General features: G+C 32.1%; 1 protein-coding gene across 1 annotated transcript in view; it reads left to right on the top strand.

Moving 5' to 3' along the window:
• Positions 1-25,543, top strand: part of LOC116431104 (uncharacterized) — a 297,657-nt gene extending 272,114 nt beyond the window's left edge. Inside the window, exon 6 of the mRNA XM_031986081.2 lies at positions 22,386-25,543. Coding sequence (XP_031841941.2) covers positions 22,386-23,617 — 1,232 coding nt within the window. The 3' untranslated portion in view covers positions 23,618-25,543. The remainder of the gene's footprint in view (positions 1-22,385) is intronic.
• The last annotated feature ends 554 nt before the right edge of the window (positions 25,544-26,097 follow it).

Genomic DNA, 26,097 nt, shown 5'->3' with positions numbered 1-26,097 from the left:
ATCGACATTGGGAGATCTGGATTTATGCTGGTTCGAAACAAATGGTATGGCATAAATTTATTACCAATCCAGTAATTTAAAGTGCAAAGAATGAATACTCCGTTTACTTTGATCCCGAATCCGCCGTATTTCATCGGGTAAATGCAGATGAAAGCGGACCAACAACGAAGCAAACGAATGTCTGAGCAGTTAATCTGATTTGAAAATCATAAATTTCATCCGTAATGTAAATTTCCATCGGGGTCTCTGCCCATGGCGGACCCGCCTTGCGTTCAATCGTTTTTAGAATTTGCATTGCAGTAATCTGAATATTAACCGCGGCGACGCGACGATCGATCTTAAAATTTATCATTTCCCGTGTCCACCAAACGGAAATTACAATCGTGGAAAAGCCACCGTGCTTGGTAAAATATTACTGTTCACATTTTATGGCTCCGTACAAAATAGCCAGCGATAGAGGTCTAATAGATTTCCAACGCGACAAAGAGTCCTTTATTTCGCGAACGACGGAGAAAGTAAATAAAAGGACCGGAGTCACCTGAAATTGATATGGCGGTGGATGTAATGGTCTAACGAAAACGGGAAAAGACCGGCGTGTAAGTCACAATAATTACGAAAAACTTGAGACGCGAAGCATTAAAACAAATTTTCGTTTATTACAATATACCCTTTCCGTAATCTTTTTCGAACCTTCTTACTTGACGAATTTCCTTTTATTAGACGAACAATGATTATATAAACCCTTGTCCTATAGTTCTTTCACAACTGTGCTTAATGAAGCAACTTTATCGTTACAGTAATGCTCGCTTAAATTCCACAATTTCAGGTCCCAACAGTAGAATTTAACCGAGCGAAAAAACAGGAGGAAGCTATTTGTTACCAAGACTTGACTCGAGCAAAGCCAGACAAAAGCACAAAATCGATATAGTGAGCGGAAGCGGGACAGACACAGTCCGCCAAGCATCAGGAATCAGCTATAAATATGCAATGAAGAAAATTTTAATTGCAATAATTTTAAGCTTACCTTCTCAAATGTAGAGCCAGTGAATTTCTGAGATCGTTGTGATTAAAATGAGTCCAAACACGATGGAAATCAGACTAGTTTTACCGACTTAGTGTAATTAACGAAATTAAAGGTTCATTTCTTCCAAATCGATAAAACTAGACCGATTTAGGTCGTGTTTGGGCTCATTTTAACGAGCAGAATTTCAATACTCCACCTGTATTACGGTTGAGAAGATAAGATTAAAATTATTGTAATTGAAATTTTCTCTTTGACTTCTGTTTGCCCTCTTCCTCTCATTGTATTCATTTTTTGTCTTTGTCTATTGGGATCAGGTTACACTGAGCTGGAGACAGTGAGAGTGGGGGAAGAGAAGGCATGGTGCGCAATAAAATTAAGCCGAGCATTTTATTTCTGTGGAATTTAGGGAACCTCACTGTAATAATTTAGTAGAAAAAGAAAAGAATTAGATGTTTATTTTATATCTACGTTTACTATAAAGGCTAAAGATTTGATAATAGATAAGTAATATTTTATTTCTATGAAAAATGACTGAATTGCATTTAGATTTGTAGAATTCAGCTGAAAATTTTCATCACGAGTCTGACTCGGTGTTATAGAAGAATGGGATAATTATTTCATACAACTTATTATAATTATATAATTATTATTTTATATATTATTATAATTTTATTTTTATAATTGTATATTATTATATTATTATAATTTTGAATTATAATTTTGAAATTTTATTATACTTCCATACTTCCGTAATTAAAGAGATAATATTTAAATCGAACCAGAATTATTATACGGAAATATTTAAATAAATAGTTTTGTTATATATTTAATCCCATGTCGAATTTTTTATGAATTGGTAATGAATTATATTATACGATTCAATATTCAAGCTCTTTTTTTAGTAAAATGGTAAAGGCTATTTTGGTTTATAGCGTACATTTTTTAGGATTTACTAAATTTAATATGATGGGATATTCCTGTACACTTTCCACTATAAACTTGTGGATTTCGTATTGGCGTGGATACGGCTGGCCATTAAATGGTTTTACTAATAATCGTGAAAACAACATTCATTCGTTACTAGAGTAATTCTATAATGCTATATAATTGCTGCATGAATATGAAATGCGAATGCTATAGCTGTTTTCATCTTAATATTCAATAAAGTGAATCGATGGTTTGTTCATTTCCTATCATATTTCGTCTGCAATTAAATTTGTATTTGACAGCATTGTATTTACGTTCTGCTTCGATGTTGTTTTTAATGTTTTTAGATTTTACTTAAAATGCGTGTCATATTTACTTGTCAATGTCCTTGAACTGCTTTGCATTATATTTTAAGAATTTTATTATTCAAGGAATGGAAAAAGCCTGTGTATTGTAATTTTTTGCTATGTTTATGGAATTACGGTTTTACTGACACAAGCTTTGCGATTGTAAAAGATTTTAAACCTTTTACACTCGAAAGTTTCTTCACTAAATCTATCCAACGTTTTCTAACGAAATATTAATGGTATTTTTGATGACTAACATGAATATAAATAATAAATTTAATTTATAATTAGAGTATATAGTCTTTGATATTGAATATCAACTTCATAATTTTACTGTGCCAAACCGAATAGCGACTGTGAGTCACCTCTCGAGTGATAAGGCTTAACAGAATTTCAATGATTAAAAATTCTACTTAAAGCATTTGATAACAATAAAACAATAAAACATTTTGGATTAAAATTTAGGAGAAAAATTCATTAAATACTTTTTAAAAGAAAGTACACTAAAATAAGTGTAAAAAGCAAAGTACATTAAAATAAGTGTAAAAAGCAAAGTACATTAAAATAATTTTTTAAACATATGAACTAATATATATCAAATATATTTTATTAATTTATATTTCGGTATAATTTACCAGTAACTAATGTGACTACAGAATATATCAAGTGAAAAACAAACTCTTAAGGAAAAAATACATTTCCCTTTAACACTAGAGCTACCGCGCCAGTTAAAATGACTAGTTCAAATTTTCTTGTTTCGCTATTATTAATATCTTAAAAGCATTGGATATTCGAAAGAATTTTTAAAATATATTGTTTCACTTAAATACTATAATTTATATATGAAGGAACTGAAAGTAATCTATTGTTATAATTTTTATAGGGATTACATGTCAATCACATTAAATGCTCGGTAGTTCCAATGCTAACTACTTACTTCTATATATAGTTACAATTTCCCGATTACCTCAAATGGATAATTGTGTTTCGTAACTCAAATATATAATACAGTGTTTCCATGTGCAAAATTCTCTAGATTGATAATATTCATCCGATAAACGTGAAATTCGATAAAATCTTGTGCAAAGTAATCAAAAGATATTAAGTCTAATTAAATCTGATCCAAGGGTTCAAGATCTGCTATTTCCAGGGATGATCTTGCAATGTGCAAACCATTCAGTCAGATAATCCTGATCAAAACTGGGATTCTACGTCGCTTCCAAGCTCCGTCCATTCAAACTTTAGAAAACTTTCATCAGCTCTGAGACTTTAATATTTTACTGCGACTAAAATAAATGAACTCCTCTCTCGCTGCTAAAAGCAGATGAAGTAGAATATTTTTGTCGATTAACTAAGTTTTTACCAAGTTATTATAACTTCAAATGTTCTCATTAAAAATTGTAGTTTATTTGCAGTCAGTCTAAAGACAATGTGTTGTTTCACAAAAACAAATAATGATTTCAATATTCTGTAGTAACGTGCTACAAAAAACCCAACATTTTTTTGTCCATTTCAATAATAACTACCTGTAAGTACTGCGTGGAGATGACTTTATGGCTAAACTAATGATGACGCGGCTAATTGATCAGTTTTCATCTTTTCTATAATTTTCTACTCGTCAGTACGGTTACACATAACCATGTAAAACTCTAAAACCATGAACTAAAAAAACACCTGTTGTCTCTATGCCGTTCCGCTGGACATTAAATTATCTCGCACCTTCATATCGATATCACTCACACTGTTACATGTTCTGATTATTTTCATTGAAAAACTAATATTTTAAAGTTATAAAAGAATTTTCGTTTCAGTTGAAGTCAGTGACTTTTGTGTTTTCAATTTAAAATTATGGTATTTTATAGACGCAATAATACAAAGAAGTTGAACTTGTATGCGAATGGAAAGGTGAGATGCAGAAAATTGCCTGTAAGCAGAAAAAGTAGAAATAACAAAAGAATTTATCGTTTTTATATAGTACAATGGTTTTAATAGTGAAAAAGTTGTTTACTTTAACTGAAATAAAAAATGGTTGATTAAAATTTTGAGAATATTAAATTTGTTACCTAATGTTATTAACACTAGAACTACCGTGTATTTAATACGCTTAATATGTAATCTTGATAAAAATTGTAACAATAAATTAACTTCAGTTTGTTCAAACCTTCAATATAATATTCAAGTGAAGCTATTTATTTTCAAGATCAATTCGAATATTCAATGCTTTTAAGGTATCAATAATTGCGAAACTAAAAAACCGATACCAGTCGCTTTGATTGGTATGGTAATTCTATTGTTAAAATGGTTTTTTTTCATTTTTTCGATATATGAAATCGAACACGTGACGAAAACATCAAGAAGGATCGAATAAATATGAATATTTCCTCAGATTATAATAAACGTTTCAGTGTATATTGATGTACATTTATAGACAGTAACTTAATTATTTTTGTTAATTAATTTTAGTTGCAACTACGTATAATTCGAGGTATCAATTATATGACATTTTGAAAAAAATATTGTATAGAGATAATCAAAGAGGTATAATAAAAAAAAATCAATAAGATAAAATCATGAAATGGAGAATAATATTATCATGTTAATCATTGAAGTTAAAACGTCAACTTTTTAAAGAAATACATATTAGACAGCTATTGGATGTTCCAGTAAATTGAACTTTACGGATACTGTAATTATTGAGTCCGCGAGCATTAATTCACCAGAAATTAATCAGTTATTTTCGTGCACTAGAATTCGTATTGCGCTGCGGTAAACATAACACATGATCAACCGTAAATTCATTTTTCACTTCAGCCAGAAATGAACGAGCATAAATTCCGTCGTGGCGAATATTAATCGATGATACATGGAGTGTGCACACAGGTAAAGCTGATTCGAAGATTAAAATTCTTCAGTGAAAAATTTTGATTAAAACATTCAACACGTTGTTTTATCGTCATTATATCGCGGATGCTTATGTATGTATGGCACACGTGTATAGAATTTCCTAAAGGTCAATGTAATGAAGAATTACACTATTCAAAATTAATATCCGGCAAATAATGACCATTGTCGTAACCAGTCAGTGTTGTGATATTTTTAGCTACGGACTAGAATTTCTTTTATATACATTATTAACATTAGAACTATCGAGCGTTTAATACGACTAATATGTAATCCTAAAAATTGTAATAACAGATTTTTTTGGTCTCGTATATTCATTGTAGATTCAAGGGCAACTATTTGTTTTTAAAGTCATTTTGAATTATTAACACTTTTAGGGTATCAATAATGGTGAAATATGAAAAATGAAACCCGCCAATCACCTGTCAATCAACTGTCACCGACATTTTATCCTTCTTTTCAAAAATAGAGTTTAATGCAGTAAAATGATCAATAGAAGCCTAGATAAAAATTTCGTTTCATTTAAATGTGTTTTAGTAACATTATTAACTATTTAGAAGTTAAAACATATTACTTAAATAGGTGTCCGGTACTGGACGATAATTTTTGGTATGTTGCAAATGGCAATCGTTTCATTTATCCAAACTATTAATCATTACAATAAAATTTGGAAAAAAAACGATTTCTATGCACTTATTAAGTTTCATTTTTGTTAGGTATCGGTCAAATTATAATGGAAAAACTTAAAATGTCTGGTATTTTACGACTATCCCCTATAATAAGATGATTAAAACCCAGAAAAATGTAACGAAAACCTGAAAATGTCGAGTTTAATTTGCAGCGTAAAGTATGCGTGAAATCAAATTAAAAGCACGTTGCTTCTGCTCGCAGCAAATGCGCCGACAGTTTAATAAAGTCCAATCTCTCTGTGACCAGCATTCGATTTTCCAAAACAGCGGACTGAATTATTGAAACTCAAATTTTGTTTTACTCCACCATATTCGTTGAGTTAAACTGCGGCGAGGGTGCTTTCAATCGAATATGAATTGATTGGTTTTATTTATTTAAAATATGATATATTAAATTTACAAATGATGTTTTCACGACAGTTATCTTCCATTTAATGAGTAAGTAATCGATTAATGTTTACATCAAAAGTATACATTATGCAATAGCAACGTATCATTATGTTTTAATAAAAATAGGAACTAGCTTAAAATATTTCTTAAACATATTACCCATTAGTAATGTAATATGATATACAAGTAGAATTATAATATTAATATTCATTGTTTCAAGTTTAATTTTACAATTGCATATACATAAAAGAAGAAATAATTGAAACGAATATACCAAAATTATTAGTAAGATATTAGTAAAATATTAATGAAACTTGCAAAATTATATTAATGATGTATCTACTTATTTCTGATTTAAATATAATTGTTTTACAAAATAAGATCAAACAAATTATTAATTCATTTCACATGTACCAACACTCTATAGTAGTAAAAGCAGTCGTATTTCTTTAAACAATTGTAATATTACGGTGACTGTCACAAATAAATCTTAACAACGTAGAATGAACCTTTCTCTCGGGCAAGCTTGAAGAGCTCATGATCGAACTCGGGAAACAAACTTCTTATTCTGCCGCAGCGAGTTTAAAAAGAAAGAGAATATGGAAAATAAACGTTTCCATTTCTTTCCATTGTTTAAGTTCGAATCATTATTGCTCGGTTTGAGTTGGAACAGTTTGAAAAAAAAAGAAAATCGAGCAGACCTTATTAAAAGTTTCCTTTGTAATGCAACGCAAAAACTCGGACACGGTCGAGATGATGGCGGGACTTGGAAAGGGAAAGATCGTGACAAATAGCTTCACAGGGTGTATGTGTACCGAGTCGTGCATGTACTTTTTAATTAATTTAAAGCCTGTCTCGCGGAGAGGATACGAAATGAATTTTGTACTAACATTTTATACCAATGTAAAAGGCATTGAGAAATAGAAATAGCCAAATTACTGTGCGCAACAAGAATATATTAATATAAAATCTTACACATAAAGAATATAGATACGATATGGTCGAGAGGAAGGTAATTATTTTAATTAAACGTTGAAAATATAGATCTCTTAAATAGAAAGTTTCGTTTTTGAGAAAATTGTCTCCGAAAATTTGTTTAATTCAAAGTATTACGAAATCATTTAAAACAATTTTAGAAAAACTTTTATGAAATCAAATGAGAATTGTACTGAAGATTTCAAACCGAAATTAATAAATATGAATATTATTCTACTTTTTTAATTTATAATAAAATTCTTGCTTTCTGTTGTTACTGTTTAATCTTTATAAGATAAACGTAAGTATACAGCGAACATAGTGTTCCCTTTTTCTAGTAAATTATTAAGACAAAGGGTTATTACGTACTGATATAAGCATTCGTGCTCGCAATAAGTAGAAACAGTAAGTAAATGACCAGACGCGTTAATTCTCTCTTTTGAATGGTAAATACACCAAACAAATATTCAAATACGAGTTTCCCATCCACATAGTTCTTTATGAACAAATTTTACGCTCTATACCTGACTTATTTTTCGATTTATAAACTATGATTATATTTATTTAATGTCATAGTAAGATCATAGTTCATCTTACGGTGATCTCCAAAATTTCACGTTCGTGCTACGGTGATAACATGAGGTATGTGATAGTAAATTAATTTTGAAGTTAATTAAATGTACTTTCAGCTAACTGAATGTACTACATATTCAATTTGTTGGGCATTCATAGAAAAAGTACAGTGCGATTTTACATCTTTCATTTCAGACAGTCGTCACAGAATTCATCTTGATCTTTACAAAAACAGTTAAAAATTTTTAATTTTTTTCAAACGTGACACCGGTAAACGCGTTGATCATTTCAAACCGATAACAACTATATTTCACCATAATTATATTTCTTTACTGAAGTTCTTAATCATTTAAACTTGAACTTAACTACTCCAAACCGAGAAAAACTATTTCCTACCATAATCATATACGCAGCACAGGTATAGTATATAAACCGAAGTAAAGATTCGGTCAGATCAACCAAGACACTCCATAGATTCCGCGCGCAATTCGACTTATCTGGGCGGCAATGTTTCCGGGTAACATTGTAGCTTATGGATCTTCTCGAAAAAGTACTTCCGCGATTCCGTGCGTGCATGGTGCCTGTGTATCATTGAATTTCCTGACGGTATCAATCTTCCATTCGGCAAACGGGGCCAGCGACGGAGGAGTGAACCGCACGGAACGAAGGAAGCATTTGGCGGAGATTAAAAGACAGCCGGCCTCCAGCCTTAATTTCCGTCCCTCGAATAATTCAGCCGGACTAAAGTCCGCCGCTACCACCGGCGGATAGGTGAGACATTATCCGCATCACGAGACGCTCATAAATCTTGCAATGCCCCGTTATCTGTTATCAAGTCACCACGCTCCATTAAATCGGAACGTTACAAGCGGAGCACCGTTTCCAACTACTCTGTCTAGCTCCCTTTACATTTCGTCGTACCTCTCTCACTCTCTGAGTTTCTTTGTCCCCCTGTCTCTATCCCGCCTGCTGGCTCACGCACACTTCTTTTCCGCGTTCACTTTTTTCCCGCCATCGTCGTCGTTTCGATCCCCTCGATTGGCAGCCCGGAAACTCGAAGAGAATGTAAATAACCCTTCGGTTACCTTTCCCGAGTGAAATGTAAATGGACTCGGACGAAGGCAGAAGTATGGAAACGAAGAATAATTGTCGGGATAAAGTTATGGCCGAATCTAATGGCTGAGGGGGGAATTTGCTGTTGTAATAGTAAAATGGATTAATTTTTGTGTATTTTTTGTTTTTGGAAATTATTAACACGTTGAATGCCATGGGTCACCGGCGATCCCCAATCAAATCGAATTACTATAGTTCATACAATTAAACGATGATTATTTGAAAACAATTCTATATTTTAAAGAATGCTATCTAATGTGATAACATTCAGCTAGACGAACGTACAATAATAATACAATTCAATCAAATGATTTGATATGTAACTTTTTCATTCTGTGTATTTAGCTGTATGAAATCGTGGGGCATCCAACGTGTTCACTATGAATGTTTATTGTTTTATGAATATTTAAAAATATGTTTGAGAGATATGTATTATAGTTAAGGACATATTTAAAAATTGAAAGAATAGATTGTTTATTTATTTTTTTAGCAGTATTTTATCAGTTGTTGCTATTCCATTTGGCAGTGGAACAATTATTGGCATGCAGTATGGCGCTTGCAATAATCATTAAAGTTTAAGAAATAAGAAGTTAAAGTTAAATCGTTTGTACTAGATTTATACTAATTTCTGATAAAAATTATAAAACATTATACAAGTTTTGCGTTTTGCATGTGAAAACCATAAACCGAGAAAAGTTGATTTTTGTGTCAAAATGTAAAACTTGTGTAGTTTTATAATAATTTTATTAGAGATTAGTATAATTCCAGCATAAACTATTTAGCTTTAAAAAACTTTGTTATTTTTTAGCTTCTGGCGATTAATATATAAGTTCTACTACGCCTCAAGAATTAGTGCACTGCCAAAAAGGGTAACAATAATTAATTTAATAGTGGTAAATAAATAACAGTTTTTTCTAGTTTTCGTATATTGTTTTCGAATGTATCTTTGTATCTGCAAAACAAAAAACATTCACAATTAATAATTTTACAAATACAAATATTGAAAAATTAGTCGATTTTACTACTATAAGAGAAGATTCCTTCTTAACACTTAACTGACCGGTTGTTAAATAAGAGAATTTTCGTTGACGGCTGGCAATATTTTATAATGTAGATAATCATTTTATAATATAGATATAAAAATGAATTTTGTTTACAAATTACCTAGGCATTGCATATTAAGAGCTATTTTTTCAAATTGCTGTTTTTGACTTCATCTACATTTTTTACCGCGGTTTAAAGGCATTTAAATTTTTACATTGTTATCGATCAGTGTACGAATATTCATTAATTTCTTCGTGTTTTGACGCAAGTTTGATCGAAAAAAATGCATATCTCTTATTTTGCCAATCTTTTCAATTCAGGTGTTCCATATCAGATGCCATTACATTATCAGGGTATCGGTACGGTTAGTGTTAAGTATTAAATTCGACGGGCTAAGACATTTCAGTTCACGGAAAACCAATTATTCGTTTCCTTTTTTCCTTGGCGATTTCAATTGGTATCCGCGATGTCTTAACTAGTGCATTCGGTACCGTGATCAAGGAAATTAACTACGGTGCAATGGTTTCCACGGAATAGTGGTGATTAATTATGCGGGTGGTAGTTAGTGGTAATAGGTTTAATGAAATCACGAGTGTTAGCTGGTTAACGTATAATGTTAACTGACGATGTTTCCTCACTGAAGCAGCTTAAACTTGTTCCACTAGCGCGAACGTTTTCCGTGTCACGAGGCAGGGCTCGAGATTATTTGAATTGCTTAGAATAAATATTAATTTGTGATAATTGGCTGGGTGGGTTCTTAACAGTTGAAAAGTTTCCAGGCGTAATTATTATTCGTTATAGACAGTAAATTGTAACATTTATTTATTTGAATCATTTATACTTATTGGTTTTGATAATGAATTTAAATAATTTAGTTTTATCATTCGAATAATGTACTCGGATAATATATCTGTATTGATTAAAGTGATATATTCAAATAATTTCTTTTTGTTTGCTCGAATAATATTTCTGAATACTCCATATTTATTATTTTTAATACTAATACAAATAGTTGCTGATTGCTTTTAGTTTCAACGTAGTTCCTTAAGTTTGCAAATGGAAGGATTAAATTTTAAATTTGAATAATAAATTGTTAACTATTTAAGACGGTTATATAAATGTTGGTTATAGAAAATGGTTCTATGAACAGGTTTAAATAAAGTGATATATATTTCCTTATAACATTAGAAACATTTAAAAATATTTAAGCAGTCATTATAATGTACAAACGTTTTTTGGTGAACGAATTTTCTCATACTTCTGTGTTTATTTGGAAAACTAAAGATCTATGCCAAACTGCAATTTTTCTGCACTAGATACAAAGTGAACAATTTTCGTATGCAACACCATAAAAAAGCTGCGTCACAGATTTTATTTTCCAGAAAAAAATACGATAGCTCCATAAGACACATGATGCCACTGATGATTCTCGACTCTGACAAAACTTGATGTTCTCCGAAACACAACATAGATTTTCAATATATCATTGTGTTATTTTATTCATTAATATTATATCATATTATATTATTTCATTTATATAAATTATTTATAATACAAGAAGAATTTATTATATTTCCTGAAAATTGTGTGCTTCATAACTCATACCTAATGAAGAAATAAATGCCTTCATTTGTATCTGATAATAAATTTCAACAATAGCTTTCAAGTATAATTACCGTCTTTGTCGAAATAACGTTTCTTCATTATACCAATATTCTAATGAAATTATACATCCCTACTAAATATTAATTACATCTAATCATAAATATTTTAGAGAAAAATAAAATATTATTTATATTAAGTAACACTAGACTTTAGTATTGGGTAAAAGTTATTCAGAACAACGAATAAATCGTTTGTTGAACAACTAAAGTAACTTGTATTTTACTATTGTAATATTATTTATCGTCTGATTACAGTAACATACAAACTTAAAACTCATTTTTCTCGAAAAAGGAGGATCATTGTCAAACGCTCTTTGCAGACCCCTTCTCGCCAAGGCCATGATCACCTTTGCGCACAAATAAGGAGCTTACGCGCGTAGCCCATTCACCAATGATAAATCTGCTTAGTTTAATTGTCAATGGGAAAATTTTTTCTCAACGACGAGGGTTTTCCAAGAACTAGCCAGGCAGTCAGCAACGAGACTTCATGGCTCAAGAGCATTTCCAATTCACTTTATACATTTTTTTCTGTACATAATTTAAGCGACTAAAATCGCTACATAGTCAAACTCCAAGCCCCAGCTAATACAGGCCACTTTAATTTTTAATAAATAATTCGAAGTTATTTGGAGTTTACCTTGGAGTAACAAGGGAACCTTTTCAACCGGCAGACGCCGATTTTACTGAAACTTACAATAATTCCCGAAAAAATATTTGACACGTATTTTTTCTTATCAGCCAACATCCACTTCAAACTAGTGAAAACACCCCTCAAAATTGAGGGTTGAGAATGTATTTTTTATAATACTTCTAAAACTAGAGAAATCTCAATTGTTCATTTTGAGGCGAACTGTTTAAAAAGAAAATTTCTTTTCCACGCCTCCTAGTTTCAGAGATATTAGAAAAAATATATTTTCAACCCTGAATTTCGAAGGGTGTTTTCAGCCCTTTAAAGTGAATGTTAGCCAATAATAAAAATAGGTGTCAAATATTGTTTTGGGATTTATGTCTTACATAAGTTTCAGAAAAACTGGCGTGTTCTGGTCGGGAAGGTTCTCTTGTAAGTTACTCAAAAAGTTTAAGAATAGTGTATTAGTTAAAAAACTATTTTCTACAGCAAACTACAATAGTAAAAACCCGAAGAAATTCACTTTTCAAAATTCATGATCGTCCTATCTTCAGGATCAACACGTTCTTTCATTATCTACCGCAGCCTGTTTCATCGTCAGAAGCGGAATCCATTATCCAATAGTTTCAGAAGCGCAAAACAGTCGCGCGCACGACCATTTCGACCATAAAATCGACCAATCGGCAGCCACTTTGTCTAAACGGATTGCGTGCAATTATCGGGTAATAATCGCGCCGCATTATACCTTATTACAACAGATCGCGCGGGCCGGTGTGCGCGAGCCGGGCGCAATTTGTTCGCGGTCGTTTCGCGATAACCGACAAACCGATCGGCTTTGATTTATAGCGGGGATCGGTTATACAGTTGTCCGCAAGTGCATACAGGCCCAGTCGATTAATGAGACACGCGTTCTTTTCGCAGTTCTGCCGAGCGTATTCGGTGGAACGATCGCGCAGCCAAAATGCATGCTCGTGCGGTCGCCATTGGTTCGCATATCGCGGCGGCAAACGTGAATGCATTTATTCGCTAAATGACGCGCTCTCTAGTCTCGTTTCGCCAAATTTCATACAATCGGCATTCGTCGCATTCCATGAACCTGTTTCACCATCGCCCCACTCTCCATCACGAGACCTTTGTTCGATGTTTTATGGAAAAGTGTGATCATACTTGGCTGAACAATCGAAGGAAAATTGTTGAATTAACTGCGTGAGGTGTTATCAAGTATTTCTCGGCGATTATTGCAAACAACGTTTCGATTAATATTTTAGCTGTATTGAGATTATGTTAGTAGGATTTTTGTATGATATACGTTTTTTAACCCGTTCAATATAGAATTTAGTTTGGAAAATCTCGTATTGTGAACACAATAAAATCGAATAATGAAATGTGTACTCGTCAAATGCAGACCAAATACACTAATAATATATTCTAACGAGAAACTAAAGCGAATCGAAGAAGAATTACATGTTTGTCTAAAAAAATAAATAGTTCAGCGTTGAAAAAGTTGACACCATTTAGAGTTGTAAAATGACGTGTATGCACGTCAAACGCAGTTAACGGGTTAATTGGTGGGACGAAATGAATCGAATCAGTTTAGATTTAATAGTGAAAAACTAATAATTTACTTAAAATGAAAATTTTTTTTATTTTGTTATTAATACACATTCGGCTTCATGATTAGTAAACAATTTTTCTATTCTCTTGAATGATATATGTAATTATTGTTTAACATTTATTACGCTTTTCTCAGTGCTGTTTTTATAAATCTTTGTTGTATAGAAATCTGTGGAGAAACTTGAAGAAATCTAATTTTGAAAGAGAAAATATGAAGCAAAATTTAATAAACAAATATTACTGTACTTCTTTGCTTTTAGGTAACATAAAGAATTTATTAAATGAAAGCCATTGTGTAGGATTACATTTTCATTTTACAATTCCAAAAATAATTCAAATTTATTTTAAGTCTTTAATTAACAAATTTTTGTAAAGAATATTAAAAATATAAATGTATAAATATTATCCAACATAATTCAGACAAGGTATAATTCTAAATATTCTTTCATTTTATAATTACAGAAATAATCGCAATCTCTTTCTGAATTTTCAAATAACACAAAAAATATAAGTAGAAAGTAAATGTATAAATATTATTCACTCTACATTAAAATAGATGAAATTTCGAATTCATTATTAAACAGTCTCTATCCAAAGTAAATAGTAAATACAGAATTCAAAATAAAATATCTTACAATTGACACACCGATTAAATCAATCCATCTAAAAACATAATTATTATATACCAGAAAAATTTCGTGCTGTTTTCTTGTTAGCAATGAATTGACGTCCGATTTCAATTAGCATTTCTCTAATTTAACCGCTTGCCTTATAACAACGTGTCAAATTCCTGGTGAAGAGTTTCAACATAATTTAACAAATATAAATATTACTCGATTCATTCGAATTCAAAGTAAATATTATTATTCTCTAACCCATTATTATACTTAAGCGCAAACATAGACATATAATACGCTTATAATTGTTCTCTTTTTCCAATAAATTATTAATGACAAAACAGTCATATCGATCAGAGTTGAGAAAGAAATCAAGGACGAGGGATTAATGAATGAAATTGTTATTAGCAGTAAATCATGTTTACGTCGTTGGTATCAAGTAAAATTAAAATATTTAAAAAAAAATTCTGTGTTGAAATTTTGATCTAAGAACCCGCTCGAACTTCTTCCAGCACCTAGTATTTCCCATACAAATTAATGGTACACTATCCAAAATCAAAATTCCAAAATAGAAAGGAATTTGTTCAAGTCGTCAACAATCAAATATACCTTGGCAAAGGATAAATAAACTGCAGCGCACAGTTGAAATACGAATTGAATCCATTACCAAGCTCTCCTCAGAAAAGTTTCCCATTCGGTGACTAGCAACTACGTTGCCATTGCCTACCGTTGCTACAGCAGCGGCTCGCATGACTCGAAAAATGCGAAAAAGCAAGCTAGCGGCGCGGGAGGAAGTTCGAAGAAACGAAGAAAGAAGTATTCGTGGATGGGGAACGGTGGACTTTGGCCTCGTTCCAACGGACCATCGACCGTTTTCAACCCTGTTTCTTTTCCATTATCGTCGGAACAAGCCTGGATGGGACGGAGCGCCTCTTTCGCTCCGTTCCAGGTGCCTTGCGCCTTGCCAACCGCCGGAAAAACGGATCCCGTTCAATTTTATTACGACAACGTTAGACCAATGAAATGAAAAAGCTGCCTAGCCAATTATCCACCTTTAATTGGCAGGCTAACGCGCGTATGAATAATTCGACGAGACCTTCGTCGATCCTCACCGCCCCTGCATCCAGATTCGAAAATAACAAACCGATTCGACTGCACGGCGATTTCGTCGCCGGGTAATTGGCAATTTAATATTTGTTTATTCGTAACGAATGGATATTCTGTAACGGATTTTTGTCAATAATGAATCAGTTCCGCTGGCACGGGCCACGCTGGATTGATTCGACAGGCACGCCTTTCAGCTCTCTGTATGTGTCTAGGGTACCAGTCGTGTTCGCGTATCGTATTATTTTTCGCATTATTGAAAAAACATCGTGCAAACTGTTTATCGCGAAATTACAAGTTTTTATATTGATATTTATGGACGACGTTTGATTGTACTTTGTAATTTGTTGCGAATATTGTTCGTATACGGGGGATTATATAATGGGCATGAGTAATGTTGCATTTTTCGATATTGGGTGCAATTAATGATTGGAATTATAATGAAAATAATCGACGATCGATGACGATTGAAAATTTAATTTTTAATTAAAATGATGCGCGATCAATTCATGATTGAAGTAAGCGATTAATCATCGATCGGTTTAATAACTGCGCATTGAACTATAAAATGCTCTTGTTGGTTTCAGATTACAGTTTCAAAGTGGATGAAAATAATGTCGTGAAAAGAGTATATGAAGTAAAATTATTTTTACGTTTCAGTGATACGTTTTGAATGATAATAATAATTATACCAGAATATTAATATTATTATTCCGATGGTTGAAGATTTATTATTTTAATTGTAAGTATTCATCGATTAATCAAACTGAAAATAATATTTGACACTAATATTTTTTATTGGAAGAGAGCAAATGTTGAATTAGGAACAATATAGGTAGCTATTTAGATTTACTTTTTGCTTCTCACAACGGACAAGTTTTATAAATCAGTTTTTAAGAAATTCTACGTACAGAAATACAAACTGAAAATATTTAAAAAATATTTTAAATACAATCATTATTGAATTATACGTAAAATTTTTAAGTAAATAGAAATTGAAAAATCAATTGAAAAATACTGACCTCCAGAATTTTTAAAACATTTTGCTGGTTAAAAAGTTTTGCAAACGAATAAAACGAGCATCGTTCAATTGAATATTTCTCTCCGACGCATTTTCGACGAGTTAAATCTTTTCGAGTCAAGTTTTACTATTGGAAAAAGCTTTATGCCTGTTTTGATATTGAAAAAACAAGAATGGATTTCTACAATATACCAAGTGGTATTCAAAATTTCGTTTTCTCTCGTTTACATATAGAAGTTTACATCCATTTCCAGAATGAATTTACATAGATTCACAAGTTAATCATGAAAATAATTAATAAGTAAAGCAAGTTAATAATATAAAAAGTGCGCATTTTGCTGGTATTTTGAATCATTCAATATGTCACTTATAAATCTCTTTGAAAATGAGCGATAATATAATTTTTTAATATATAATTTAGGTAACAGTCAGTAATTCCGATTATATTGCAATTCTGTTACAAATTCAAGATGTTAAAGAACTTCAAGTAATTGTTAATATTTTCTCAAACAGTACTAAACATTTAACATTTTGTCTATGGTTTCGTTTAATTCAGTGACCCTACGTAATCAACGCTCGTTAACAATGATAATTAAACAGAAGACGCGTAATTGGGACACGTTAGTTTATTCCTTGAAACGAACGTAAAAGTGTTTTCGGGCGCAATTAATATTCTTCGACTGCTTATCGTGAAAGTTTAAGCTTTGGAGTAGCATACTGAATCACCACAAAAATTTCACCTTCTAACAGTGCACGATGCCGACGGAACTAAACGTCCACTTTCACGGTCGCTGCCGAATCAAATGTTGGGAATACAATTTTCTATTTCATCTTGCGTAACTACAAACTGATTAATAAACATCTGGCTTTACTAATTCGCTTATAACACTAACTCGCTCGTAAACTTCGAATTTTATGGATTCATATAATCTATATATAATAATATAATAATAGAAACAAAAAATTTGCAGAAATTAATTAAATTTTCAGGTTGCTTTCAATTTGATGAATATTTAAATTGTTAGAATGAATTTTTGTTATTCCTATTATAGCGAAATAGTTATAGACTATTATAGGAATAGATCAAAAAGTAAATTAATCATTAAAATTGTACATATGATAATACATAATATCTTTATGGAGAATGAAATTAGTATTATTGATTAATTATTTATTTTTAATTTCAATCATAGATATAAAAAAAATAAGATATTATATATTTTCCTTCGTCAATATTATATAAAATTTGTACATGGCAATGTTTCAAGTTGAAAGTCATTTTAGTTGTAATATTTAAACATTTGTTAAATTGTTTCTTTATTTGATATCTATAAAATCTATAACAGTAATCAAATTTGAAATATAATTTCGAATAAATTATGTGAATTAATAACGATAAATCATTGAAATAAATAAATACAATAAATTATAACAAATAATTATTATCTGATTAAGATACTCTATCATCAAGAAGTCATTCAACGAATTATCTTAGAAAAGTATTTTAATAATGACCAGCTCTAATTTAATAAAAGCTAATTCTAATTAGCAGCAAGAAAATGTATAAGAACGAAATTGCAATATATAATATATATTATACAATATTACAATGTGTAATATTTATAAGACTGATTAAATAATCGAGAAAGTGTCTGAAATGAGAGTCATTAATTTCAGTTAGAGATTTCATTGAAATAATAGTGCTGTTATGTGGTACGGTCAACCGTATGCATAGTCTGAACGGTTAACCCAGATATTTACTCGATCCGCGAGGCGACAAAGGAAGGTCAGTACACTGTTATTAATTGTGGCACCACTTTCAATGTGAACTATTTTGTAAAAGCGTTGTAAGCGAATCTAGCTGTATTTCTCCGAGTTGGTCATTTAAATACAATATTCATTATTTATTTTTGAATTCACAGTTAAATGAAACATTAATATAAACCAAATGTTACATTTTATCCAGTTCCTCGATATGTTAGTAATAAAGTTGGTATTTATTTATAATACATTTATTAGTGCACAAATCTATTAGAACAATAAATCAATTAATTTTTGTCAAAAATTTTTGTTTTTTACAAAAATTTAAAATATTAATTTTTCAATTTAAAATTTTTGTGTATTCTACTTCTATAAAAATGGTCGAAAATAATAAAATTTTATATTATACGTTTTTAATAATCATTTAAAACGGACAGAACGACATCTTAGGCAATCCTCAATTATATATGGGTAATTTTGTAGATTTTTATCATTGTTAAATACATTGCAGAAATTGAGATTTCTGTATTTATTTAAGTATAATGGACTCTGTTATTACTTATTGTGGACTCTGTTCAGCAACACTTTTCTATTTTTCGAATCATTCACATGACTATTTAACAATATTGATATATTTAACTACAGTGTAATATGTATGCTAACAAATCTAAATTGTATTATATTTACATCTTTTAAATATGACATTTTTATTAACGACTTAGGTCACATAAAATCGAGATTATGTATTTTCAAACGTGCTCATTTATTTCGTTGAATGTATAAGTAAAAACTTGTCCAGTAAAAAATGAAAATAATGAATGAGATAACAGGAAACTGACATTTTTATGTAGTAATAAAATTTTCTTACTCATTGTTTACTGAATTCGCTGCTAGAAGTAAATTCATATGGAACTCCATAGTGCTATTGAATGTCAATAAATCAATCACGCGATCGACACGTGTTATCTTAGCTATAAAGTAACCGTGTGTACTAAATAAATCAGTACATTCACCTTACTATATAGGAATAGGAAGACATTTTGTCCTGAGGACCGGTTGATGACCATTAAAATGTGATCTTTGGCCTTCAATGTAAAAAACATTAATAGCTTCTTTGTCTTTTCTACCTTTGTGTAAATTAAGTAAGACACGTTTCGAAGTATGTACTGAATCAGACATTGACTAATGACTCTGATTAATAATATAAAAAGCCTCAAACTTTTTCTACTTTCTGCAATAAATTTCTGACTGCAAAATCGTATGATGAAGCTTATTTAAAGTATAACGTTGTATTAGTACAAAAACAATGGGACACACTGTTGACTTTAAGTAAAATTGCAGTATACGTCTATAGTTCTATCATAAATAATTTGCATTTTTCTTTTAAAAATTTAATTCGTTTTAATCCGGAAATCGACATTGGTATATTATTAGATAAACTAATAACAATTCAGTACTTTTTACAAAATTCAGTAGATATTTATCTTTATGAGAATCAAAAGCGACATATTCTTTGAATATTATTAACTATTCTTAGAAATCATAACGATAAAACCTTATTTTAATCATTCTTGTTATTATTCTAATGGAGGATATATTATAATTAATAGCTTTGAAAGTTCATTTTGCACTTTGTTTAGCTAGAACGTTTTTCGGTATTAATATATTTCTCTGCAGAATATGTGCAATAGTTATTATATACTTATTGTTCCCTTTTTATAAAAAAATTATATTATAAGTATAATTGTTTGAAGTAAAAGGTTTATAAATGCATCGGGAAAATCGTGCATCAATATGATTTACGTTCTCGCTAGTTACACAATGCTTATCAGGTGCAGATTCGATTGAATTCCGAAGCTCGATTTCAAGCTTGACGTTTATAGTGTCTGCGGCACGCGCCACTTGCGCAAACAGCCATCAATTATCCATTCCGACAACAATTTTTCAAGTCATAGAATTTCAAATGTCATTTCACTGTCGATCATCCATTGAGAGCAGGAAGGAAGCAATGTAATTAAAAATAAAATATCATTCACTGTATATATTGATTGTCAAAGAACAACTTTAATTAACTTTCGTTTGTTATTATCAATGCTTGTGATAATTTACATAGAAGAACGCAATTGACAATCGTTTGCATAACTAAAAAAAAATTTAAAGAAACGAATTTTAAAAAATAAAAGTTAATGCCTATTTTATATAATAAATAGTAGATAAATGACATTGACATATAATAACAGTTGTCATACCTAAAAACAGAACTTCTTAATTAAATAACTTAACTAATATAAAGAAAAATTTTCAAATTCAATGTATGTTACTATTTTTGTCTACTTTTTGTTTTGTGGAGTTGGCGATCCTTAATCAGTGGCTCAATTAAAACTTCATTATTTATATTTTTTATTGTACATGTTTTATACGTTCAAAATCGAAAACAACAAGAACACTTAGTGGTTAAAAATGTATTTGTAGATTGTACAGTAACCACATGTATAGTAGTCATATGTTATCAAAAGAACAGTAAAATATTTACTTGAAATGATAGTATATCTGTATCTAGAATTAACAAACCAATAGTATCATCTTAGTCATTCTACTAAATATATCTTTAAAATGTAATGCAATGTATAGAAATTTATACGCTACCTTTTTAATTACTTTCAATAATTTTGTTCTTTTCTGGAGACATAAATATGAACTTCGAATTGAAAAATGAAGAAGTATGAAATTAGTTTCTATATCTATATATTTCTTATACTTTTAACTGGAATTCTTTCTAAATAAAGGAGCAATGTCAATAAACCTTTAGCAACTTGCAAATGTACTTTGTTATTATTCTTGACTAGTAATTCATTAACTACAAAAAGTTAATAAAAAAGAAATGTTGTTTTTGTATAGAATGAAGTATCAAAAAATTCAGGTCTTCGTTATTCCTTTTCGTAAACTTATGACGAAAAAATTGAATATATAAATACTTTTTTGACCCACTGCTAAATTTAGTGGCAATATAACTCCGTGTAATTTTATTGAATGACATCGATTTCCGCAAGACGTTCTACTTTGGAATAATAATATTTGAATGAAAACGTCTATCTGACGATTATCATGCTATTTTTAAACTTAATGGAAATATCCACATATTGTAATGAAGTAATCAATTTTATTCATCATATGATTCTACACACTTAAATCTGTTCTTTACGTGACAAAGAAGTTAAAAGAAGTGTGTGAAATCCTAGTTTTTATATGAATACTAATATGCGAATATATAAAATAATTATAAATGTTCCATGTTTTACTATAAATTAGTCAAAACTAATAGGACATGATAATCAGTTTTGTCCATTTACATTTAGAACATAAGTGTCAGAACATTAGATACTTTATTTAATTTATAATGCGATTTACTACATTAAACATGATTGAAATAAATGTGCAGGTGATAAAAAAAGATGAAATACGCTTTGTTTACTATTTCATAGCTTGTTATGAATAAGTCATTAAAACTAATTTAATAATCTCTTAAAACGAATAACATTCCTATGTCACATATTTCCAAAACAAACACATCAACGCCGAAAAGACAGCCGAACTTCCCACGAATGGAGAATCTGCTCTACCGGCGGAGTCGCAAAGCATATTAGGGGGATCTTGCGACAGAATGCGGCGGCCATTCTCGGTGCTGACTCGTGGAGACAATCGATACCATTCACGCCGTTCCGCGCTATCGTTCTCGTCACCGCACCGTTTCATCGGTACCGTTCCACATTGTCGTGAGATAGAAAACCGCGATTCAGTCTGTGCTCCGACAAGCGCAACGTCTCTCCCGCAGCGTGCACCTCGCCGTCATCGGTTCGACCTTCGTCAGAGCAGGCAGGCCGTGCGAATTGAGCTGGTCGGAGGCGTTTATCGAACGTCCGTACGTCAAACCTCGCTCCACTCCGCCCCCACCCCTAATCAGAGACAAGTCGCGTGTGGCATGCCCCTCTTTAGGGATTCCGGGCTCGTCGAGGCGGTACGTGCTGATTCAACGCGAAGTTTCCCTCACGGTCCGTCGGCGCGCGGACCGCTCGGTAGTTTCGTCCCGGCAGTCAAGCGAAATCGGCCCTAACGTCGGGATCGCACGGTCTCCTAAGCTGTGGCCCGGTGAACCGGGCAAACCGACGAGAATGGACACCAGGACTATTCGCGAAGCGGCCCGTGCCATTCTGCTGATGATACTCGTTGTCGCCCAACACACCTCGGCGGCCATGCAAAATCAGCCGCTCGTCATCAGCAACTCGGTCGACCAAGGCACAGCAGCTAAAGACTACTTCATTGGACCCTGTCTGGTGAACACCAACCAAACGTGTCCCGACAACGAGGTGACGTTCTTCCTCTACACCCAAAGGAACCCCCATTCCGGGCAACAGATTCTGGTGGATGAATACAGCTCGAATCTACCGTCGACCAATTTCAACCCATCCAAACCTACCAAAATCCTCATACACGGCTATGACTCCGATATGCAACTATCCTACCTAGTGGACGTGCGGATGGAGTACTTAAAAACTTACGATTACAACTTGATCTCGGTCGATTGGCATCGTCTAGCGTCTGCACCCTGCTACCCCATCGTCGTGAGGAACGTGCCGCATGTGGGCGATTGTGTGGCCCAGTTGATCGAGAGGATAAAGGACGTCGGTGCAACGGACATACACACGATCGGCTTCAGCCTGGGCGCCCATGTGCCTGCGTTCGCCGCGAACGCGCTGAGACCCTATCGAATCCCTAGGATCACTGGTCTAGATCCAGCCATGCCGTTATTCGTCACTGTGGACAAAGATGCTAAACTGGACGCTAGCGACGCGGAATTCGTAGACGTGTTCCACACAAACGCGTTCATACAGGGGAAAATCGAGATGAGCGGTCATGTGGACTTTTACATGAACGGTGGCATCAATCAGCCAGGCTGCTGGGAGTCCGGCAAGCTATTCCAGTGCGACCATCATAGGTCGGTGATGTACTTCTCAGAGTCGATCAACTCGAAAGTGGGTTTCTGGGGTTGGCAATGTCCCGGGTTCACCTACTACCTGCTGGGCCTGTGCCCCCCAAGGTACCCGGCCATTTTAGTCGGCGACAAAGTGGACCATACAGCGAGGGGCTTCATTCTGGTCAAAACGAACGCGGAGAGTCCGTACGCCATGGGGAACTTCAGCGTAAACCGGTTGGACATGTACACGTAAAGGCTGACGAGACGTCCTCTCTGCGTTAATGTCGCGAGATAAGGCTCGCTTGATAACGGGGAATATACGACGCAGCATGCGAACACGATCGGCATTGCTGATAACGGGAAAAGGGGCACAAGCACGTATACACATATACCTCTGCCCAAAACGAAACGACCCGTCTTGCGGAATCTTCGGAGAAAGTTCGTGATCCTGAGAGTTCTCCGGCTGAAAAACGTGATTCGTGTCAAGGTCAGGAGGTTCTAGGCACCTACACGTCCGTCTAATCGATAGCGTATCCCACCAGGAAGAAGGAACGAAGCTTAATCTCTCGCCACTTCACACACCCGTTTGGAAAACGATTTCTTATCGACATGTGTACGACACGAAGGGGAAGGAGTGAATTAGTATGTTTGTGAGAGACGCTTTAGTCTCGTTGAGGAACTTAACCTTCTACAAGGTCGGGATTTTTGAATGTTTGTATATGAAGAAATCGTGTAGAGGGTTGATAAGATATTCTATTAGTATGTTCAACATGCAACACCTAGGATTACATTGATCGAAAATTAATGGCTTTTTTAAGAGAAACAGTCTTCCTTTAAGAAATATATTATATTAGTGTACTATATTCGAAATGGCTTCAAAGTTTATTATATTTGTAGCACTTGTACTCTTTAGTTATGTGTGATTTACAAACTTTTTATTTGAAATCATTATTAGCCACATATGGACGTGTTGATCTAGTTGATTTAATTACCAATTGATTTAGTCAATTTAACTAATCTGATTCGTTAAAATATGGCTTTGTTGAATTAATTTAATTTTATTTTAATAGAAGAATTTCTGCAATTCGTTTGCATCGCTAGGAAAAATTTTATTGTCACGCGTGAATTTAATCAAATTACAATTCACCGTATTGCAAACGATTTATTGTCTATACAAAGTATGTATTTTACAATACATTTACATAACTTCATATGCACTTTACATAACCTTGTTACTCCATTATTTCAAGCTTACGAAAGCTTCAAGCGTGAAATAGATTTAATAGAGTTAAGTAACCCAAATAACTCTAAGCAAAAAATGCAGTAATAACCGATACAAATTTTGTATCTCCCAAAGCATACTTTAGCTGAGGTAAATATTCCAAGATCTCAAAATTTCAGTGTGTTTAAGGTTTAAATTTTAAATGATAAAAATAAAAGTAATGGGCAATTTAAACAATGATTATTGCCAGTGAAGTGAAATACATTGCTTGTAAAATGAATTCTTGGCTCTTGAAAAGAATGATTAAATAATGTTTATTAAATTCATTTCTGTGTAAAATCTGTGTAATATCTCTTTAACCAATCTTCCATAATATAATTCAAATTTATACAAATATTAGTTAAAACAGATTCAATAGAATATTAGACAGTTTACAGTTATATAATAAAAATGTTTGGAAGAACAAATTTTAAAATAACTCATTATTACGATAATTGTTAATTATTTATAACTAATATAAATTATAGAAATCATTTTTCATGCCAGAATTTGTTTGCAAGTAAGTCGTTTTATGTACAATTTCGTTCTTAAGAATGTTGCTTACAACCATAAGTATTGTGTATCTTTCTCTATATTTTCATTATATTTATTGTTTCTATATTTCATTGATCTAGAATAGTATAAAGTGCAATAATGAGTAAACTTCGTTTAAAAACTAATAAAAATGACTTCCATTAGAGAATTACCCAGGAGGTTTTGAATTGTTTAGTTTGATTTACTTCGTATAAGTGAGACTATTTTGTATTATTACAAATAGCAACTTCTGAGGAGCAGTCATCATCCTTTTTAGTACCGGAAAGACATCGGTCTTTACCCGATACTATGAACTTAGTTTTATTTATTGCAATATATTTTATTTGTTACAAAAATTGTGTAAATATATTTATTTCTAAACAATGTGCTGATATAATAGTTTCTATTCTTGTATTATTCCTTTCCCACATTTAATTACTTACACTTATTTAAAAAATATAAATAGTTATAACAACCATTTTTTCGTACATTGAATCCGAAATTTTACTGCTTTTGACACATTGCGCACGGATCTCGAGATATCTCGTATATAGCAAACCGAACTTTGCGGCCGAGTTACAGCATATTTCGTTTTACTGTTTTTTAATGCGCTCGTATCGACGACTCACGAAATTAAAACTAAATTGATTTTCTTGTTACATTACCAAGGCAACAAAGTCTTGCATATTCTTATCACAAATGATTAGTGAAATAAATGTATGTCAAAATTTCGAAAGAGTAGATAAAAATCGGTCAGTATTGCCATTACACCAGTAGGTCTATGTCGATCGTATATCATACCTTATAAAGTGTTTTATTGTTGCACCACACTTTGTTATTTGAAAATCCGTGTTTTAATTTGTGGGGAAATAGTTTTTTATTCAAAAAGTGCATATATGCATTGTACAAAATTTCTTTGGAACGCTCAGAAATGTGCG

Source organism: Nomia melanderi, chromosome 2 (genome assembly GCF_051020985.1).
Source record: "Nomia melanderi isolate GNS246 chromosome 2, iyNomMela1, whole genome shotgun sequence".
Lineage (NCBI taxonomy): Eukaryota > Metazoa > Arthropoda > Insecta > Hymenoptera > Halictidae > Nomia > Nomia melanderi.
Note: the sequence above shows the minus strand (reverse complement) of the source record. Positions and strands in the feature narration are given on the sequence as shown.